The sequence below is a fragment of the Gopherus evgoodei genome, chromosome 2, assembly GCF_007399415.2.
Source record: "Gopherus evgoodei ecotype Sinaloan lineage chromosome 2, rGopEvg1_v1.p, whole genome shotgun sequence".
NCBI classification, from domain to species: Eukaryota; Metazoa; Chordata; order Testudines; family Testudinidae; genus Gopherus; species Gopherus evgoodei.
Window position 1 is genome coordinate 273457439 of NC_044323.1, and position 19603 is coordinate 273477041.

Sequence of the window (19603 nt, forward strand, 5' to 3'; positions counted from 1 at the left end):
CTACCTTGAACAAAGGTTGTGGTTTGCTTTGTTAAGGCTTAGCCTCTAAAAAGCATTTTTCACTTTTAGTTGCTTGTAACCATTCCTAACTCTATTCTTTATACATGACCCACTTAAAATCCCACCTCCTTTTATTTTACTTGCTTTTCTTTTAATCTAAACGATCCTAGTGTTGTGTTTGATTTGAAGTGAAGGTTAATGCCAGTTAATGTGGCAAGCTGCTGAGTACTGTCTCTTTAAAGGAACAAATGAACTTGACTTTCTCTCTGAACAGTCGAAGAGAGAGATGAACATTGCAGAGCACACAGTTTTGGGAAAATTCAGGACTGCGGGGCGTTGGGATCATCTTGCCAGGTGTAACCAAAGTTGGGGGAGACCAAAGTGTGGCGGTGATGTTGCAAATAGGCTGCTGGAATCAGAGTGCTAAAGCAGGGCTGCTTAACGAAAAGGCACTCAGGGCATGCTTGTACACTGGCTGGAAGCATCTAGCCATGAGAGCTACAGAGCAGAGCATTTGAGGCACTCAGACATGTCAGACAGTGGCACAACCCTTCACTGGTCTGGACTGCACCCCAGAACCTGAAGTTAATATACATACTGATTAGTGGTGTAGTCTGGGGAATAAGTACCTTCTGGTTTGGGAGCAATTGTGCTCAAACTCCCACCTATATGGATGCATTATGCTTTGTGATGTAAATCAGCAAGTCCTGTCCCTCCCTGAGAAGCAAGCTTGGAAAACCTTAAAGAGAAGATTCCTAGTAGCTTATGGAGATTTTATTGGGGTTCTGGAAATAACTTTGGGAGACTTTTTCCGATGGCTTGTGAATTCACAGACTCATTTTTATGCTTGACAACTTAGCTTCTCCACTGTAGTACTTCAATGTAGACACTACTAACAGTGATGAGAGGGGTTCTCCCATTGGTGAAAGTAATCCACTTCCTCAAGAGTTGGTAGCTAGATCAACGGAAGGATTCTTCTGTCAACCTAGCGCTGTCTACACTGGGGGGATAGATTGACTTAATTATGCCACTCAGGGATGTGGATTCCCCCGCGAGTGACTTAGTTAAGCTGACTTAATTTTCTAGTGTAGACCAGGCCTTAAATTTTGAAAAACAGTTCATGAAACCAAAGTTTACAGATACTGTACTCTATCAAGATTTCCAGTTAGGAATAATCTTGTACAGTAAAAGGCCCTTTGTTTTAACCAAAATACAGAACAATGAGCCTTCCAGTGCATGACAATCTTCAGAGCTTTATAAAGTTATAAAGTAAAAACATTAATATTCAAACTGCCTTTAGCTATAAAAGAAACAAGCTGCTTTTTCTCATGAAGGGAGATATTTCTATAATTAAACCTATACTTCCTCAAAGCATGAGAAATCAGAACATAGTCAAGTACAGCTACTGACTTACATCTTCTGGAAAGAGGTGCAGCCTCTGCATCATAGTTCTTCTGTGCAGGTTCTTTGGAAGCATTCTATAAATAGCCAGTTTAACAATCTGTAAGAGACATATATATTATGAAAAAAATATACATCTGAGCATGAAGCAGACATGCCAAAAGAGCAGAAACACTGACAAAGAGGTAGGCTAGGCTTCCCCCTGCCCATTCCTTCAGATCTTGGACTTCGCTTCAACTCCTCCCTCCACAGGCAAGAGCTCCACCGCCATCTTGAGGTGCAGCCTGACCATTCCAAGAGGCCAGAGGCTCTGGCAACTGTCAAAAAAGCAGCCGAAATTGGAGGGTATATGGAAGTAACTAAGAAGCTAAGAATCCTAGAACACTAGCAGCATATCTTCACATCACATTTAGCTGAATGGACTAGCCTTCACAAAGGATGCAGGGTATGAAAGATTCAGCTAAAGGGTAACAAATCTATGAGAATTTCAGGATATCTGGTATTTTTTACTAGATTAGATAGAGCTATATGTACATCAAATTTACATAAATCCTCTTCATACCAACTCGTTTCCCTTTCCTGCTTAGTCATAATGCTTCTCTTCTAATTATTTAGGTTCCACTGGGAGTTTTTCAAGACTCAGGAGAAGCTGCATCACTCTGGCTTTGAGTGTTTGATTTCGGTTAACACTTAACTGCTATTTGAATATTTTTATTTATTTATGTATATTAATTGTACTTCACTCCCAGTCCAACCCATCTCACTCCCCACTACTGCTCTGCACAACTATTTAAAACTCTAGCGTTGCTGAAGCACTTTAAATTGATATCCTTCAGAGAGCACAATCCTGAAAGGTATTGAGAGCCTTCCACACTTTGCAGGATTGGGCTCAGAATGAGGAACAGATTAAGAATAGTAAAAGCAATTTGTTTTCATCCACAACCAAACTAGAGATCAAACCACCTGTGAAGTCTTGCTGAGAGTATTTCGAATTTCTAAGATACCTGATCCTGTTCCAATATTGTCCCTAATCCATAGCATACTCAGTTCTATATCTCTACTAATCCAGGCTTCAAAGTTTTGCTCTGGTTTATTAAAAACTGTTTATTAAAAACCTCTCCCCATAGTTTTAAAAGAAAACTCTGTGTTTTACAAATAGCCTTTTGATATGTGTATTACTAGCCTAAAATTACTCCTTGTCTTCCCTGACCCAAACTGCATAGTCTTTCAAAGACCGACTGTAAGGATTTCTGTTCCAGGTTTTTCTTCCAAAAGGTAATCATTATGCAGATACAAGTCTATGCATGTAAGTGATTTTTAAATACAGTAACATTCAAAAGGTAAGAATGTTTTAAGCTCCCTTATTTTAACGCCTGAAGCTGCATAGATTGGGGTAATGACTCCACTGCAGGCTTCCTCACAGCATATTGCCAGAGTTAAATCTTGTCCTGTTTTATAATTATTCTTAGTAGGTTAAGTGTGCTCTGAGTAATTGTCAACCACTAATTCTTTGCCAGCGGCAACACAGCCTCTAAAAACTGTGGCCAACTCACATACAGTACTTCCCACTTGTTTAGACTTGTTTTATACTCACTAATTTTCATGTGAAGTTTTTGAAATAATTAAACAAACAATGTCAATTAAATTTTGCTTATATTTTCAATTAGAAAATATAGTGAAATTTTTAAGTGAATATTTATTTCAGGCCAAAACTTTCAAACGCAAGTGGCTGAATTAGGCTCCTAAATCCATATTTAGGCACCTATCCAGAAGTAGCTTCATTTGCAAAAGTGCAAGGCATCCATAAATCACACTGAAGTCAATGGGAGTTGCAGGCACTCAGTTGCTTTAAAGTCTAGCTACTTCCATTTTCAGGCACCTCAAAAGATGGATGGGGCAAACTTTAGGCATAAAACTTTCACAATTCTGGTCTCAAACTTTACAATAATTATGCAAGTGAACTAAAATGTCTATATGTTTTATTTTTATAAAAACTGCCTTTGAGTTCCAAACATCTGTGTCTTGCAAATAAACTAATGGAAAGGACATATAGTAATTCCTTACTTAACACTGTAGTTATGTTCCTGAAAAATGCGACTTTAAGGTAAATGATGTTAAGCGAATCCAATTTCCCCATAAGAATTAATGTAAAAGTTAGGTTAAGTCCCAGGGAAATTTTTTTCACCAGACAAAAAATGATAGATATATATAATAAATAAATGTACAAAGACACACACACACAAACAAATGATTTAATACTGGCACACAGCAATGATGATTGTGAAGCTGGGTTGAAGTGATGAAGTCAAAGGGTGGGCTATTTCCCAGGGAATGCCTTACTGCTAAATGATGAACTAGCACTCGGGTGAGCCCCCGAGGGTTAACATGTTGTTGTTAATATAGCCTCACACTACAAGCAGTGAGAATGGAGGGAGAGGAGACAGCATGGCAGATACAGACACACACCCTGTGTGAGAGAGAGATGCATTGCTCCTGTAAGTACGCTGATACCACTCTAAGTATATTGCCTTTTTAAGTAGGTCAGCAAGTTGAGACAGCAGAGCCCTGTTGTATCACCCCCCTGCTCTATGGATGGGGTAAGTGGGGGGGCAGGAGCAGGGGGAATGGGGACACCCTTACATTAGCCCCCTCTCCTCACCCCCCACTTCACAGCAAGCAGGAGGCTCCCGGGAGCAGCTCCTAGGCAGAGGGCAGGAGCAGCACATGGCAGTGGAGGGAGGGACAGCTGAACTGTGGGCAACTGATAGCTTGCTGGGTGGCTACTGCACAGGGAATGCAGGGGAGCGTGGAGCTGATAGGGAGGCTGCCAGTCCATCCTGGTTCCAAGCCCCCACTAGCTAGCTGCAATGGCTGCTCTTCCTGCAAGCAGTGGACAAAGCAGGAGGCTGCCAAACAACATTATAAGGGAGCATTGCACAACTTTAAACGAGCATGTTCTCTAGTTGATCAGCAATGTAACAGCAAGACAACGTTAACTAGGATGACTTTAAGTGAAGAGTTATTGTAATCTCTCTGCTTTTGCTTTCAAAATGTTTTAAAAAATCAACAATCCTAAAGCAATTTTCTTTGCTCAAATTGCCCAGAAGATTGGCAAATTAATAAAGGAACAGTTTAAACTGCTCAGCTAAGAAAGATTCTGCTCTAACTCAGTTTTCATTCATTTATAAAAGATGAAGCACTAGATGCAGCTCAGGGTTAAATCAGCAGAAGCTGTGTTACTCCTGACACAGGACCCCATGCAGGCAGAGACTCCACCATTGGAAAGGTTGGGAGTGTGCAGCCAGGTAGTCAGCATAATTAGTGGGCAACACTGGCAAAATAGGGACATAGTTTGGGAGGTCCAGTGATGTGCAAGTCAATGCATTCCCTTGGCATAAATTAAAGCTGTCTCCAACATATGTCCCAAAGGAAATCAGAGGTGGTACTACACATGACCTGATTCACCAGCACAAAACTGAAGAAGAGGGAATCATTTTAAACTATGGCAACAGGAGGTTATCACACTGAAACTAGAGAAGAAATGTATTAACAAAAACCATGGATTGTCCAACAATCTGCACTTAATCTAAGGAAGTCAAGTGAAAGGTTAAAAATGAAAGGGTAATTTCTTCTTCATTAAACACTTCCTGAATAATATGAATAAGCCCAATATGAAGGAAACACTAAAATCACCAGTGTAGAAGACACAACCAAGAACACTAGAATTAGAAATAGTTACTTTAAAACACAGATCTGATCACCTGGTTTTGGAGGCAAAAATTTGCCAAGACAGGCTTGAAGACTCTGATAACTCCTTGAGACTATTTTTTCCTTGCTAGAGATAAGTCTTTGAGGAAAAAAGGTCAAAATCAAAGGTTCACAAGTTAATAGCCACTCTCCTCTACTTGTTAGACAGAAATATTAGCAATACTTAAATTTCACCCTATAATGATGGTACTTCAAGCTCCAGCAAGTGGAAAGTTCAGGAAAGAAGTTGTATGGCAAAGATGCTGTGATCAAAACTATTCTGTTGAATAATATGTCATCCATCCGAAGATCTGAAGAAGACTGTGATGAAGGGGTATGACTATCCAGATATTTACTTGTTAATCAAAATGGCTCGTTGCCATCTTTCTTTTTTTGAAAGCTTGCTTCCAATTAAAGGAAGGAGTTCCTAGATGTCACTTGCCTGAAAGATACTCCTAAAGATAGCCAGAACATTCAAGTCAGGAACATGCATGTAAGGGTTTAGAAGTCCTCCAAAGACTCTCTTTTTTTACTTGACATGAAGACTTCTGCAGAGTAACTCAGGTTACAGGTTGAATAAGATTTCTTGGGAACTGAAGAGATTCTTGGTTTCTATCTACTTTGTTGAGAATTAACTGTCCGGAATCTAACTGGGACCCGGAAGCATATAAAAATAAAGTTCATTTCCAGATAAGGATGGAAAATACAGAGGAGTTCCCTTCCTGTGCTCCAAAGATAACTCTCAACTTACCACATTGGGGATGGTGTGATCAAGGCCATGTCTACATTACCATTTATGCCGGCAAAACGTATGTCATTCAGGGAAGTGAAAAAACACACCCGTGCACTATACATTTCGCCGGCAGAAGTGCTATTGTGCATAGCGCTATGTCGGCAGGAGAGCTACTCCTGCCTACATAGCTATCGCTGCTCGTTGAAGTGGTTTTATTATGTTGATGGGAGAGCTCTCTCCCGTCAGCATAGAGCGACTACATGAGTGATCTTACAGCAGCGCAGCTTCATGAGTATAGCTGTGCCACTGTAAGCTCCCTAGGATAGTAGACATGGCCTAAGGCCTGGTCTACACTAGGGAGGTAAGTTGATCTACGTTATGCTAGTTAAGTTACATAAATTATGTAATTTAAGTCGACACAGCTTTAGATCGACTTACAGTGGTGTCTACACTATGCTGTGTTGGTGGGAGGTGCTCTTCCGCTGACATACCTTCTGCCTCTCTGGGAGATGGAGTATTGAAGTCAATGGGAGAGTACTCGTCCACTCATTTATGGTAGTGAAGACAAGCCCTAAGTCTCTCTGTGGCTGGAGAGACCTAGGATCTTTCTTCTTTGGTGTTCAGCCTGACTGTCTGCATAGCAAACCCTCTATGCTAAGGAGGGTGGATGCTCATCTACTTGGACAAAATGCTTGGCAGCTAAAAATTCAAGAAGATTACAGATCTGAAGTGTTGGAAATAGGTTATAAAAATATTTTAAAAAAAAATAGAACTGGAAGGGACCTTGAAAGGTCATTGAGTACAGTCCTCTGCCTTCACTAGCAGGACCAAGTACTGTCCCAACCCTTTAATGTCCCCCTCAAGGATTGAACTCACAACCCTGGGTTTAGCAGGCCAATGCTCAAACCACGGAGCTATCCCTCCTTTCTTAAGATTGACGGTAAAAGGGTTACACAGATTAAGATGTCTGAGATCCACTTAGGCTGTTTCAGAACATAGAGTAGAAATTTGCTTGCTTCATTTGGCTTTCCCCAGTAGAATTCCTCTGAAATGTGAAAGACTTGATCTGCCTCAAGGCAACCTCATCACTGTTTCTCTTAAGCTTGACAGGCCAATTTAAGAATTATTAAAACTTCTTATCCAGAGAATTAAGAGAACAATTTATTTGTTACTCTGACCATCTACTGCAATTCCTCTAGAGCCAATTAGATCTGCCATGCATCAGAATGGTGTAAAATGAAGGCAGGCTGATCACTTGCTGCTTTAACTTGCCATTTCTCTGTGGCTCCTACCAAAACCAGAACATTTAAATTAGACTGCTTTTGGAGGGGCATGTTCTGTGATTCCAGGGCTGGAGGAATTCTGTACTCTCACCAAGGAATACAAAGTGAAGCACTGATTAGAATATGTTGTTTAAACAAGACCTTGTATTGAAGCAGCATGGAGAATGTCAATGTTTGGGCGGGGGAGAGACCATCCAAATAATAATAAAAAAAAAAGTATGGTTAAGTAAAGAGACAATGGGAAGAGCAGAAAGAAAAAATATAAGGGCAGAGAATGAAAGAAATAAGGGATCAAAGCTAGGAAAAGAGGAGGGAGAGGAACTGAGAAGTACAGGCAGGAGCAGGCAGAGAAGTGAGCGGGTAACAGGGACACAGTTTTAGGAAAAAAGAGGGCTAATGGAATGTGGAGGGTAAAGAGTTTCTACTCTCCCTTGAGACAAAAAAAATCTTTCTTGGCTGCCTTTATTACATCTACAGTATGAAATGTCCTCTTAAATATCTAGAGTCTATAGCAAAATAAATGGTGAATTAGCATAGTTTTCCACTTCCAAAATTTAACCATTCAAGTTAAATTCACCAGAAGCTAACCTTGACAGATTCTTAACTATAAATGAATATCACAGAACCAACTCAGTATGGAGTATAATCTGGTAGTATCTGTAGATCTTTCCTATAATTCAGGTCCTGTCCTTGGGCCACTAGACCACTCTGCCTTTCATCCCTGCCATTTCATTAAGTTACAAAATATTGTTGTCTGTGAAATGCAGGTAAAAAAATTAGAATACACCTCCAAGTTGTTCACAGAAACAGTTTCACGCACATTCAGCTAACTGTATTATTTTTTGTCATGTCACTGTTTGCACAAGTTGCAGATAAACTGCTTGTTATGCCATCATGGTACACTAAACTTATCAAGATCAGAACCATCTACAAGAATCGCTACACAGACAGAATATTTGGCATTCTACACTACCATCTACTATTTTAAATTATTAATGTGACAAAAACAGAAATCAGATCTTTTCCTGATCTCTCTAACCATCTAATCAGATTTTTTGCTTTGAACACAGAGTGAGTTAATTTCCTGGAGTTCCTTAGAGGGTGTTACACAAGAACACCTTTCTTGCTAAATAAGATGAAGTTCTGAATTTGATCACCATTTACTGAGTTTTTGTCAAACATGTTTTAAACTATTGGTAATGCTCTGAATTTGTCTTAGATGAATTTCTCTGGGAACAATGGGAGTTTGGCAAGAAAAGCAAAACTCGGAGTGAATGCCAGAAGGGATTCAGTTCTCAGGCCCTTGCAAATAAATTAGGCTATAGTGCCTCCCAGTGCACAGCTATTAATAACTGAAGTTCAAACAAAAATGGTAAAGTTAAGAACTGATTTTAGACATGGAACTAATAATAGTTTAGGAAGTCAGTACAGATATATTAGAGCCTTCCCTTTAAGTGCTTTTTAGTTTTGCTTTAATTGAATACAATTAGACAACTGACTACAAGCAGCAAAGCTCTTTGGGGGCAGTGACTGTGTTTTTGGTCTGTATATGTACAGTGCCAAACATAACAAGATCCTAGTCCATAACTGTATCTCCTAGATGGTACTGCAATACAAACAATAATATTTCAACAGATGCATAATATGGTGTGATTAGATCAAGTGTTTTAAAATTAGTTATATAAAGGTCCTGGAGCCAAATCCTTTTGAAGTCAATGGGCATTTTATATTGGCTTCACTGGGCTTTTAATCAGGCCCTAATGGATTTACATCTTGGTGTATGTCTATATAGAAGTTACATACCTGTGGCTGGCCCATGCCAGCTGACTTTGGCTCACAGGCCTCGGGCTAAGGGGCTGTTCAATTGCAGTGCAGACATCCAGGCTTGGGCTCTCCCACCTCACAGGGTCCCAGAGCCTATGCTCTACTCTGAGCCCAAACGTCTACACCGCAATTAAACAGGGCCCCATAAGCGCAAATCAGCTAGCATGAGCCAGCCATGGGTTTTTAATTGCAGTGTAGATATACCCCCAGGGTTTAATCCTCAGAGGCGCTGCATGTCTGCAACTCTCAGCAAAAGCAAGGGAATAGATTCCAATATGTTTTTCCCAAGTTAGTGTTAGAAAGCTCATATCTATATATCCAGAGCAGGCAAGATTTTCAAAAATAGGAACCAGAAGTTAAATGCCTAAATCCACAGTTAGAGTTCCATTTTTTGAAAATCTTGGCAATCAATAATATTAAGCTATCAATTAATCCTATTAATCTTCTCCCTCAGCAGAAGTAGTAGTATCCTGTTTATGCATTACACACTGAACCCAGATTTTACTCAGGGGCCCAAGTTCAACATGATCAACATTTTTCAGTTCCTGGATACATCACATGTTCAGGATATACCACTGGAAAACTGCTAAAAATCAATCAGTAGAATCCACTGTTGAATTTCACTGCAAGAGAGAGATGAAGGTGTACTGTCTTGCATTCTTTTTTAAAATCAGCACTATTCCTTCTGGCTGCTAAGAAATTACTAGGATTATTAAGTGATGTACAATTTTGCTAAAACTGGCTTGGGGTGGGTGATTTATGAAACAGGTCAAATCTTTAAAACTGAAGGCAGTCAGCAAAAATGAACCAGGTTAAAAACCTTGATTTGCCCATTTGAATAGCATAATGTGAACCTGAGTTTTAGCTACGAAGCACAGCATTATAAATATTTTGTTGAAATAATTATCCTTAAAATTGTCACACTTTAGCTCCATACTAAAGGTTAATACAAAACACATTAGTTTCACAGTAGTTGCCATCTCACTGATTTTTTATTAGATTAACCTGTTTTACCCTCGACTAGTTCCCCATATGTTATTCTAGTTTTGTGTAGTAGGCTGGAAATGGTAATCCAGAATGTAGAGGCATTACTCCCACAGCAGGGAGTTCTGATGAAGGATCTCTGGTCTGCACTCTCATGCTGTCTAAAGTGCATGTAAGAGCAAGCAGCAGAGTACTCCCCACTCGGTCTGATACACCCACCTCAAGAAGAGCAGAATTCTAATTCACTTTAACCAGTAAACCTGGCTATATTTGAAAAGAATAAACAATGTTCCTATACCAGTGGTGTGCAACCTGTGGCCCATCAGAGTAACCTGATTGTGGATTGCGAGACGTTTTGCTGATGTTGACTGTCTGCAGGCATGGAACCCCACAGCTCCCAGTGGCCCTGGTTCACCGTTCCCGGACAATGGGAGCTGCGGGAAGCAGCAGGCTACAGGGATGTGTTGGCCGCCGTTTCCCACAGTTTCCATTGGCTGGGAACAGAGAAACACGACCAATGGGGGCTGCAGGGGGCCGTGCCTGCGGAGGGTCAACGTCAGCAAAATGTCTTGTGGCCCGCAATCAGATTACCCTGATGGGCTGCATGTGACCTGCAGTTGCCCACCAGTGTCCTATACCATATGGCTGGTGAGGCCACCACAGGAGGAGTAGGGGAGAGAGAAATCAGGGAAAAGGACAAATCAAAGAGGAAAGAAGGAACATAGAAAGATAAGTCATGAGAAGAAACAGACACAGTGACACAGATTTAGGCCACCAATTCAGTAAAGTATCCCTATTTAGGAGAGCATTTAAGCATGAGCTGAACTGAACCCAGACCAAAGAGGAGAGAGAGCACAGAGCAGAAGGCGAAAGAGTGAATACATGAAGAAAAAGGTGGGAAGGGGAAGACAGAACTCAGAATAAAGGAGTGATACAATGGAGAAGAGAGTAGCTGGTCAGTCAGGAGATCTCAACTACAAACAAGCTAAACACCAAAATTTCTATTTTCCACCTTTGCAGTAACTAGCGTTTTTTTTCCCTTTCTTTCTTTTTTTTTAAGTAAGGTTTGGTGAAAGGGCAAATGGAAGAGCTTGATTTAATTTTTTGTCCATCAGAAGAATAGCAAGTATTATGATGAAATAGTTCCCCTAAACTAACCAAGGAAAGCAAAAGTTAAAATGAAAAAGAGGTTACTTACTGCTGTTGGATCTTTTAGGTGAAGTTGCGTTGCTGTCACTTGTTTTAAGCCACCTGGATAACTAAAAAACATCCAGAGAACATATTTAATATTAAGACAGTGAAACAAAATAAAACAGTGAAAAAGACAAAGATTTCTTTCTAATACAGTGTTTGATTCTGTAAACACTTTTTCACTATTACTAGTTGTTGAATTATATTCGTAACATGTTACCTGAGTATTATAAATTTTACATAAATGGCTTTCATGGATCCAAGCAGATCAGTACACAAGGCTGAAAGGTTTGAACTAAAAAAAAATAAAAAAAAAAAATTGCCAGCTGATCACAGCTAGGCAGATTGCAAATTACATCATGTGCAAGCTATTATCCCAACAAATAGCTTATTATTTTCATTACCTTGCCCTCTGTTCCCCAATCCCCTTTTGTTTGTCTTGTCCACTGGTTACAAGTTATCATTTACCTAGATTGTTAAGCTTTATGGGGGAAGATGTTGGGTTCAGTGCTGTTATAAATCTTATCAGGTCCTACAAATTTGGTATTTTTTCCAACTACTGATCTGAACTATGGACCTGGTCCAAAGCCTATTGAAGTCAATGGGGGATTTTCCATTACTTCAATGGATCAGCTCCAACATCATAAAATCTTAAGAACTGAAAATATCAATAGTCAGTACATGTAATACATTTAGAATATTCACTGAAAACTGCAGTTATTTCAATATTACTACAATTCCCTCCCGCTACTAACACCCTCAACTCCACTTTTATGTTTTCCACACAATTTATTCATTTTCAGAATAGATTTTAATAATTAGAGATAAACCAACTACCGTGGTCATGTTAGAAACATGGGAGGAACTGTTTTTATTTGCTTTGACTGACTGATTAGAATTCCACCCAGAAACAAATTATTCCTGCCAGTGCTAAATACAGAAGCTTGGGAAATAACTATTATTGAAGCATATACATCAATTTTGTCTCCATAATATCTCATGTCTTAAATGTTTTCTCAATGATTTTTAGAGAGGTTTAAATCACTCAGATGTAATCTTAACATCAAAATGCCTTCTTTATCTCTTTTCAGTTAAACTGTTTGCATTGGAAAATGATCTTGATCTTGTTATTTGCCTTTTGGTCTACTGATATAACTCAAGATGACTTCTGCACTCCTCTTAAATTGTTGGTTTTTGTTTAGCTGGCTTTTTTAGTGTTTTAGACCAAAAAAACCCCCGTTTTGCTATTTAACTAAAATGATATTCCCGTTCTTTGGCTTCACCTCCATCCAGTAAGATTGTTTTGCTAGGCAAATTTAACTTATGCCTTCTTCTGACATTCTGTATCTCAGATTATTTCCCTAGCAATACATATTGTACCAGAGAAGACAGAGACATTTAACGGAACACAAGATTTATAACACACAAGAGGAATTTCCTTTGAATTCACATTTTAGAGTTAATGAATTTACTTAAAAGCAAAATGGACTTCAGCATCAATCTCTACTAATACTGTTTTTGAGCATTTACTCTCAAATCATGGAACACTTACCCTGTGTGAGAAGAATACACTTTCTGTTCCCACTTGTTCCCAGAAAATGCAATGTGTCTCGTGTTTATTATGACAACATGGTCTCCACAGTCACCTAGATTGTAAATGATAGACATTTCAATAGGAGATATCACAAGGGCAATAAAAACATCCTCACAAAATTACTCACAGAAACAGAGCAAATATCAAATTATAATCTCTCAAATGAAATAATCACTAAAAAAAAATCACCTTTATAATAAACATCTAGCTATAAACAGAGAATTCATTCACTTTTTTCATCATCATCATCACCATGTTAAATGGTGGGTGAATGCGTGGGTAGTTTAAGTCAATGCAATTTGCGTGAGTAAGATTTGCATGTTTTATAGACTCATAGGTCAGAAGGGACCAATATGATCATCTAGTCTGACCTCCTGCACAGCGTAACATTTCATTTTATTCAATATACTATACGTTTGCTCTACACTACGAAAAGTCAATGTGAACAAATAAACAAATTAAAGATCAATCTTTAAAGCAGAATTTAAATTAATTTCAGATTTATAAAACAATTTTTCATAATGAACAGTTTCATAATGAACAATTTTTCATAATACTGAATTTTGGACTAGAAATATATTAGTATGAAACGATCTTAGGACCTATAGTTAAAATATATATTAGAACCTAAAAGAAAGATTTAAAGTCATTAGCTTTGTGCTAGACTGAAGCATTTGTACTAAAAATCAAGTAGAGTTGAGTGCTACAATACAGAACCATAGAATTGGAAGGGACCTCGAGAGGTCATCTAGTCCAGTCCCCTGCACTCGTGGCAGGAATAAGTATTACAAAATACACGAATGGGTGCAATATGAAAATTTGCCTGCTATACAGAGCGCATCCATCCCATCTATAGGTACCAAAATGAAAAAAACCCCTGTATTCTATTACTAACAATACTTCTCAAGCATTAGAAATTTTGACAGATCTTCCATATTAAATAAAATTGACAAATTCTTTTTACTAAATTCTGACACGTATAAAATAACTGTGAAACGTGCAAGTTTTCTAAAATAAATATATATTTTTGATGAGTCATTACTATCTCATTAATTCAGATCTCTGGAAGATGATTCACCTGGAGTTCATTTCCATATTGAGATTTAACCAGTTAGTCTAAAAAGTACCATATTAAAGTACAATAAAAATGTAATTAATATTTGAAGAAACTGGCAATGCAAAACAAACATTGTTGTGAAGAAAGATCTCCCAAAAGTATATTCCTTCCTACATACATCCAGAAAATCTACAGGAGTTTGCTAAGCGGTCTGTGTCATTTTATTTTCCATGCTTGTTCTCAGCAGTTTAGCTCAGAACCTGATTTCTTGAGTAAAATATCCCCCTCCATGAAAGTCTTAGTTGCATTTACAGAGCCTGTACAAGTAAATTTATATTTAAAACTTACATGAAAAGGATTAAAAGACATAAATGTTACTGTTTAAAAAAAATCCTTAATGTTCAGCCTACTGTAGATATCTGCTGCAGTATGTCATACAAATCTAAACTTTAATTTTTCAACTACAATTTTATTTTTTTTCTTTTAATTTCTACTTGTTCATTTTGGCAGGAAGGTATTTTAAATTTGACACACTACCTAAGCATTTAAATATGTAGCTAACTTGCTAAAACTCCATGTTATACTTTTCTTTAAAAAGTACTTTGAGTAGCTGTGTAACTAGCTGGTAGACATACCATAGCTAGGGTTGCACTGTTAAATGGACTTAAAATATAAAATCTCTGTTTTTCTCTAGAAGTAGATAGTCATTTGGAGTGAAATTTCAGTTTTTATGCCCCTTGAATTTTCTATGTATTTCCCCCCATTTTCTCTTTACAGCTACTTTTCTCTTTTTGAGTTCTGGCTGAAATTTGTCCTTGGCAATGTGACCTGTCACTGCTGACTGATCACTTTTACAAAGTATTGTCTATCTACACAAAATATGGAAGGCAGGTGAATTCGGAGGAAAACTGGTATAATTTGTAGGTTTTCTAGGAGGAAAAATGGATTTAAGATCATTTTTAGCAATTATTCTTCAAAATTGAAAGTTTATGCACTAGCAGTTGCTGAAGGAGAAAATCTCTGACATCAGCAGCTACACTTTTCTGTCAGATTTTATCCTACAATTCTGAAGGTTTCATGTGCTGTGGCTGGTGGATGAAGTTTTCTCTGTTAGCACCTGTACTTCTACTCTCCTACAGATCCAAATCCTCATGAATCTGCAGCCTTGTTAACTTATGAGCAAGTCTGGTCTCACAAACTAAACAGGGTCATCAGGCGATTCAATAATTGTCAGTCTACCATTTGAGCCAATATTGAACCAATGCTCCAGTATGTTACTGGAGGTGCCAACTTTCGGATTAAAGATAAACCAAAGGTCCGGACCATTAAAAATCCCAAGAAATTTTTTAGTAGAGTAGACATCATAACCCAATTCGTAATTTGTTTATTTAACATCTTGCTTACAACAAGTTGCTTTAAAAAAAAACAAACATAAAATCAGTTTAAAGCTGATTTTGTTCAGTGAAAAATCCTGCATGAACACACTTACGCTGGTTTAAAACTGGCCTATGTGTGATTGGTTTACATGACAGCATAAAAAGATTTAAATATAATTAACATTATTCACACATCACACCTTCAGTTAAACCAGTGCAGCTGTGTGGAAAGACCAAACCTATATATATCAGAAATCCCTTGCACTTTCAGTTGGACACAGTATTCTTTGCTTCTTGTCTTTAAACAGTATGCACTGCTCCTGTAATACTTCAGAGGTGGCCTCATTCAAACAGTGAGAAAAAGGGAAAATGGTCTTATATCCACAATTAAGCTCAAAATTTGTTGACAACTCCTGCAGCGTAGACCCAATGAAAATTTCCCTTCTATGCTGGAGGAAAAATGTCTTCTGCCGGTTCTCATGATATATCACTGATTTGTCATATTTTAAGTTTAATTAATATTTTCCAAGAAACATTCTCACACACAAAAAAAACCAAATAAAAGACCAAGACCTTAAATCTTCATTAATTACTTTCCAGTGGTAAACAATCAGTTTTGGAGTACAAGAAATTTGGTTTTTCTTCATTAAAAAAAAGTGCTTGATATCTGCCTAGGATCACAAGTCAGTCTGCCACTTAGCTTACAAAACTAACAACCTACATGCCAAACTTCTTGTTCATTTTAAGATGACAAATCTTCACTCTTTCTCCTAACCATTATAAGTACTAAACATTACAAACTGAAGGAATTCATGACGTTTTCACCCTAAAGGCTGATCAGCATTTTTTTTGCAAGAAGTGAGGAATAATCATCCACCTTAAGGTAGCTGTGCTGAGCTCCAACACAGTAAATTACCAAGATCATTTCAGTTTCCTTTAATTGCTTTTGTCAGATTTATTTCATCTTCTAAGAAGTTTTAATAACAACAGTTAAGTATCAATGTTTAACTTTAAATTATGGGAACAAAAGTACAGAGAACATGATCAATATTCCTATGCTCTTGAATGCTAGGTGTAATGTTTGTGGTATAATTTTATCTAAAGTTTTGAAATTTGCAGAAAAAGTATACCAGTATCAACAGCTTGAATGCAAATAAAGTTTACATTAAATCAAATTTCTTCCCTCCATCTGAGTTTGAATTCAGTTCAGTATACTTGGAAAAACAATAAATAAATAGAATAGTTTTACTGAACAGAAGCATTTGACAGAAAATTCAGTTTTATTCCATTTAAGATACTGAAATCTCAAAGTTCTGAGAATATGTTAATTTAAAAAAACAATAGTCTGAACTTCCAGCATCACGAAGCAAAAAACGATGCAAAATGGAAATCCATACAGACATTGCTCTTTTACATATCACTAATCTCTCACCCACAGTAGCCTCCAGAAACATAAATAATCACATTAAAAAACTAACAGTGTTCAAGACACTACATCAAATGCTACTTGCATAATAAATAAACATATTAAATACAGTATCCCTTGTGCATTACTGTTTAAGTGGTGCTTTACAGATTAAAAATACTGTTATCTTATTAAAAAGATTTTAACCTGTTTCATCACAAGCAGCAAACCAAATAAAATCCTTCTGGAAACAACCTTTCTTCCCTGCCCAGAAGTTAAAAATTGAACGAATGCAAAGTTGAATGATCTTTTGCAGTGAACAAGCAAAAACATTAATTTTCAGGAAAGTTTGGTCTCAAGTGACATCTTGTGGCTAAAAGTTGTTTTGCAGTTTTAAAATTTACATTCAGATCACTTCTACAATCACACTGTAAGTTATACTTTCTTCTATGAAAAACAACTAATTAAATTTTCACATGAAAATTGTGAAACAATGTATACCTAGCACAAACCAATTAGACTCATTATTTCAAAGACAATATCAACAAACTATAGCAATACAGATAAGGTTTTTGGAACATAGGGTTGTCAAGTCAAAAGATTCATAATTAATAAAAAAGACTCTGAACTTAGTGTGCACACAAGTGTTGAAAGTGTCAGTGTTTCTGTTAGCCTTACTAAATCTTTGTGATAATTTGCACAAGGGCCATGGAAAGATTTTCCATGGCACAATCTCAGCATTGTGGACAGGGGCCATCTTTTTGTACAATTACCTGGCACAGTGGGGTCTCAATCCATGACTGTGGCTCCTAAGTGCTACAGTAACAGAAATAAACAGTAATACCTTTACTGCAGATTAGACAGCCCGGCTGGAAGGGAGACAAATCTTTTGGTTTAAATTAAAATAGATATTTGAAATGTATTTTAAAAAAAGAGATGAGAAACATTTTATTAATAGAATATATTTTGAAAATTCTATTTTAAAAGGAAGTAGCCTTTTAATGAACAATTTTGTAATGTGTTTTACATAAAGGAACAACCAACCTGATATATTTTAATCTGTCAATTTAAAAAAAGTTAAAAAGTAGTTTCAGTTACTATACTTGCCCTTGTGTTCACTTTCATATTATTTTGGTTTTACAATATTTTGCTATTTTTAAAAATGTTTCTCTTTCTGTTATGTGACCTGCCCAGTTATATACATAAAACAATGATGCCAAACCACAAGCAGCCATATTGTGTTGTCAAATGCACAAAGTAAAACTGAAAAAAATAGATATTTGTTGTTCTAATCTCTTTTAACACCGTAAGGTATAATCACAATAGATTTTAAACAAAATCTATATAAGAAAATTCCAGGAATGTCACTGTGTGTGTCACTCTAAAGCCTAAAATGTCTGTAGTCTCATTGTAAAGCGATGGAAACAGCTACAGCATAGTTGAGGGCTCTTTTTGTTCAGAATATCACCAGGCTGAATCATCATTAAATGTTGCTGACTCTTACCATCCAATTTTTAAGTTCTTAGCCATTCTTACTTTATGAATTATACCCATGAGGTATAGATACAGTAAGGCCTGGTCTATACAACAAAGGTAGGTCGACGTAAGCCACATTGTGTTGACCTAATTGTGCACAAGTCTACAATTAAATTTAAATCCCACAGATGTAAAGTGGCCCATTATGACGGCATATAACACCAGCTCCCTGAGTGGCTCTGAGCTATGGTCAATGTATGGAGGTCGGCGCAGCATGTGTTACCTATGTGTTACCCTAACAGTCCTCAAGCAGCTGTCCCCCAATGCCCGACACTGACCACTCTCGTCACAATTGTTAACTCCATTGTCTAGGACTCACGCATACCAGAAGCCCCCCACCCTGCCTTTAAACCCCCTGCAAATTTTTGAAATGCATTTTCCTGGTTGCCCAACTTGGTGAGCACAACTCTATCTGCTTTTTGTTCTTGTGAGCAACAGCCCAGCTGATTATGCCGGCTATATGCTCTAGACACACACCTGCCTGGAGCAGAGAGAAGATACTGAATCTCCTGGGCCTGTGTGGAGAAGAGGATGTGCAGGCACAGCTCCGAACCAGCCACAGAAATATTAACATCCATAAGCAGATTGCTCAGGAGAGTAGTAGAAGGTGTATGACAGGGACCAACAGTAGTGCTGCATGAAAGCCTCGAAAATGCAGCAGGCAAACCAGGGAGTCAGAGAGGCCTACAATCGATGTGGAGCTGACCTAGAGACTGCCCACTTTTAAGAAGAGCTGCATGCCATACTTGGCAGAGACCCTACCACCACGCTGCACACCACTGCAGATAACTGTGAGGAGCTCGAGTCACAGGCTCCTGCTATGAACAATGAGCATGGGGAATATGGGAGACAGGTGATGGAAGGTTCAGCTGTGCTGTGCGCCAGGAACCATTTTTTATACCACTGCAGTCCAGCCAGTCCCTGCAATCGAGCATGAGCAAGAACATTACAGGTGAACGAACTTTGGGTAAATGTGTAAATAAATTTCCAATTATAGTGATGGCACCCCAAAATTAGCAGGACACAGCTATTGACTTTTCATTAATTTATTCATGTTACAAGAGGTAGAGGTACAACAAAGAGAGAGAAAGTTTCTATCTGCTCTTCATTCTCCTCTAGAGTAAGGTGGGGTGGGGGGCACGTGGAGCAGTTTGTTTGTCCACAGGGATGTCCCTTGAATCCTCCTGAGATCTCGATGGAACTTCCATGGAAATATTCTGCCATCCTTTCCCGAAGATTTCTAGGGTTGGCAGCCTTATTTCTTCCTCTGCAATGGGCCACTTTCCCATGCCAGTCAGTGATTACTTTGACAGGCACCACTGCTGTAAACACGCTAGTGGCATACTGCTCCAGGTGACTTCGGGATGCTAGCAGCAGCTGTGCTCTCACTGCATTGATATCAGCTATATCACCACCTCCTGTGGGAAACGATGCCAGCATTCAGTGCCAGTGCCCTGTATTCAGTTTCATGC

The 19603-nt window shown here is 38.1% G+C and overlaps 1 protein-coding gene across 2 annotated transcripts in view; it reads right to left on the reverse strand.

Moving 5' to 3' along the window:
• MRPL13 (mitochondrial ribosomal protein L13) overlaps window positions 1-19603 on the reverse strand; it is a 49842-nt gene that overhangs the window by 23882 nt on the left and 6357 nt on the right. For both annotated transcript variants that reach the window (XM_030553763.1, XM_030553764.1), the window contains exons 3-5: window positions 12716-12809; window positions 11171-11231; window positions 1415-1501 (exon numbers count right to left, since the gene is read on the reverse strand). In XM_030553763.1, coding sequence (XP_030409623.1) covers window positions 1415-1501; window positions 11171-11231; window positions 12716-12809 — 242 coding nt within the window. The remainder of the gene's footprint in view (window positions 1-1414; window positions 1502-11170; window positions 11232-12715; window positions 12810-19603) is intronic.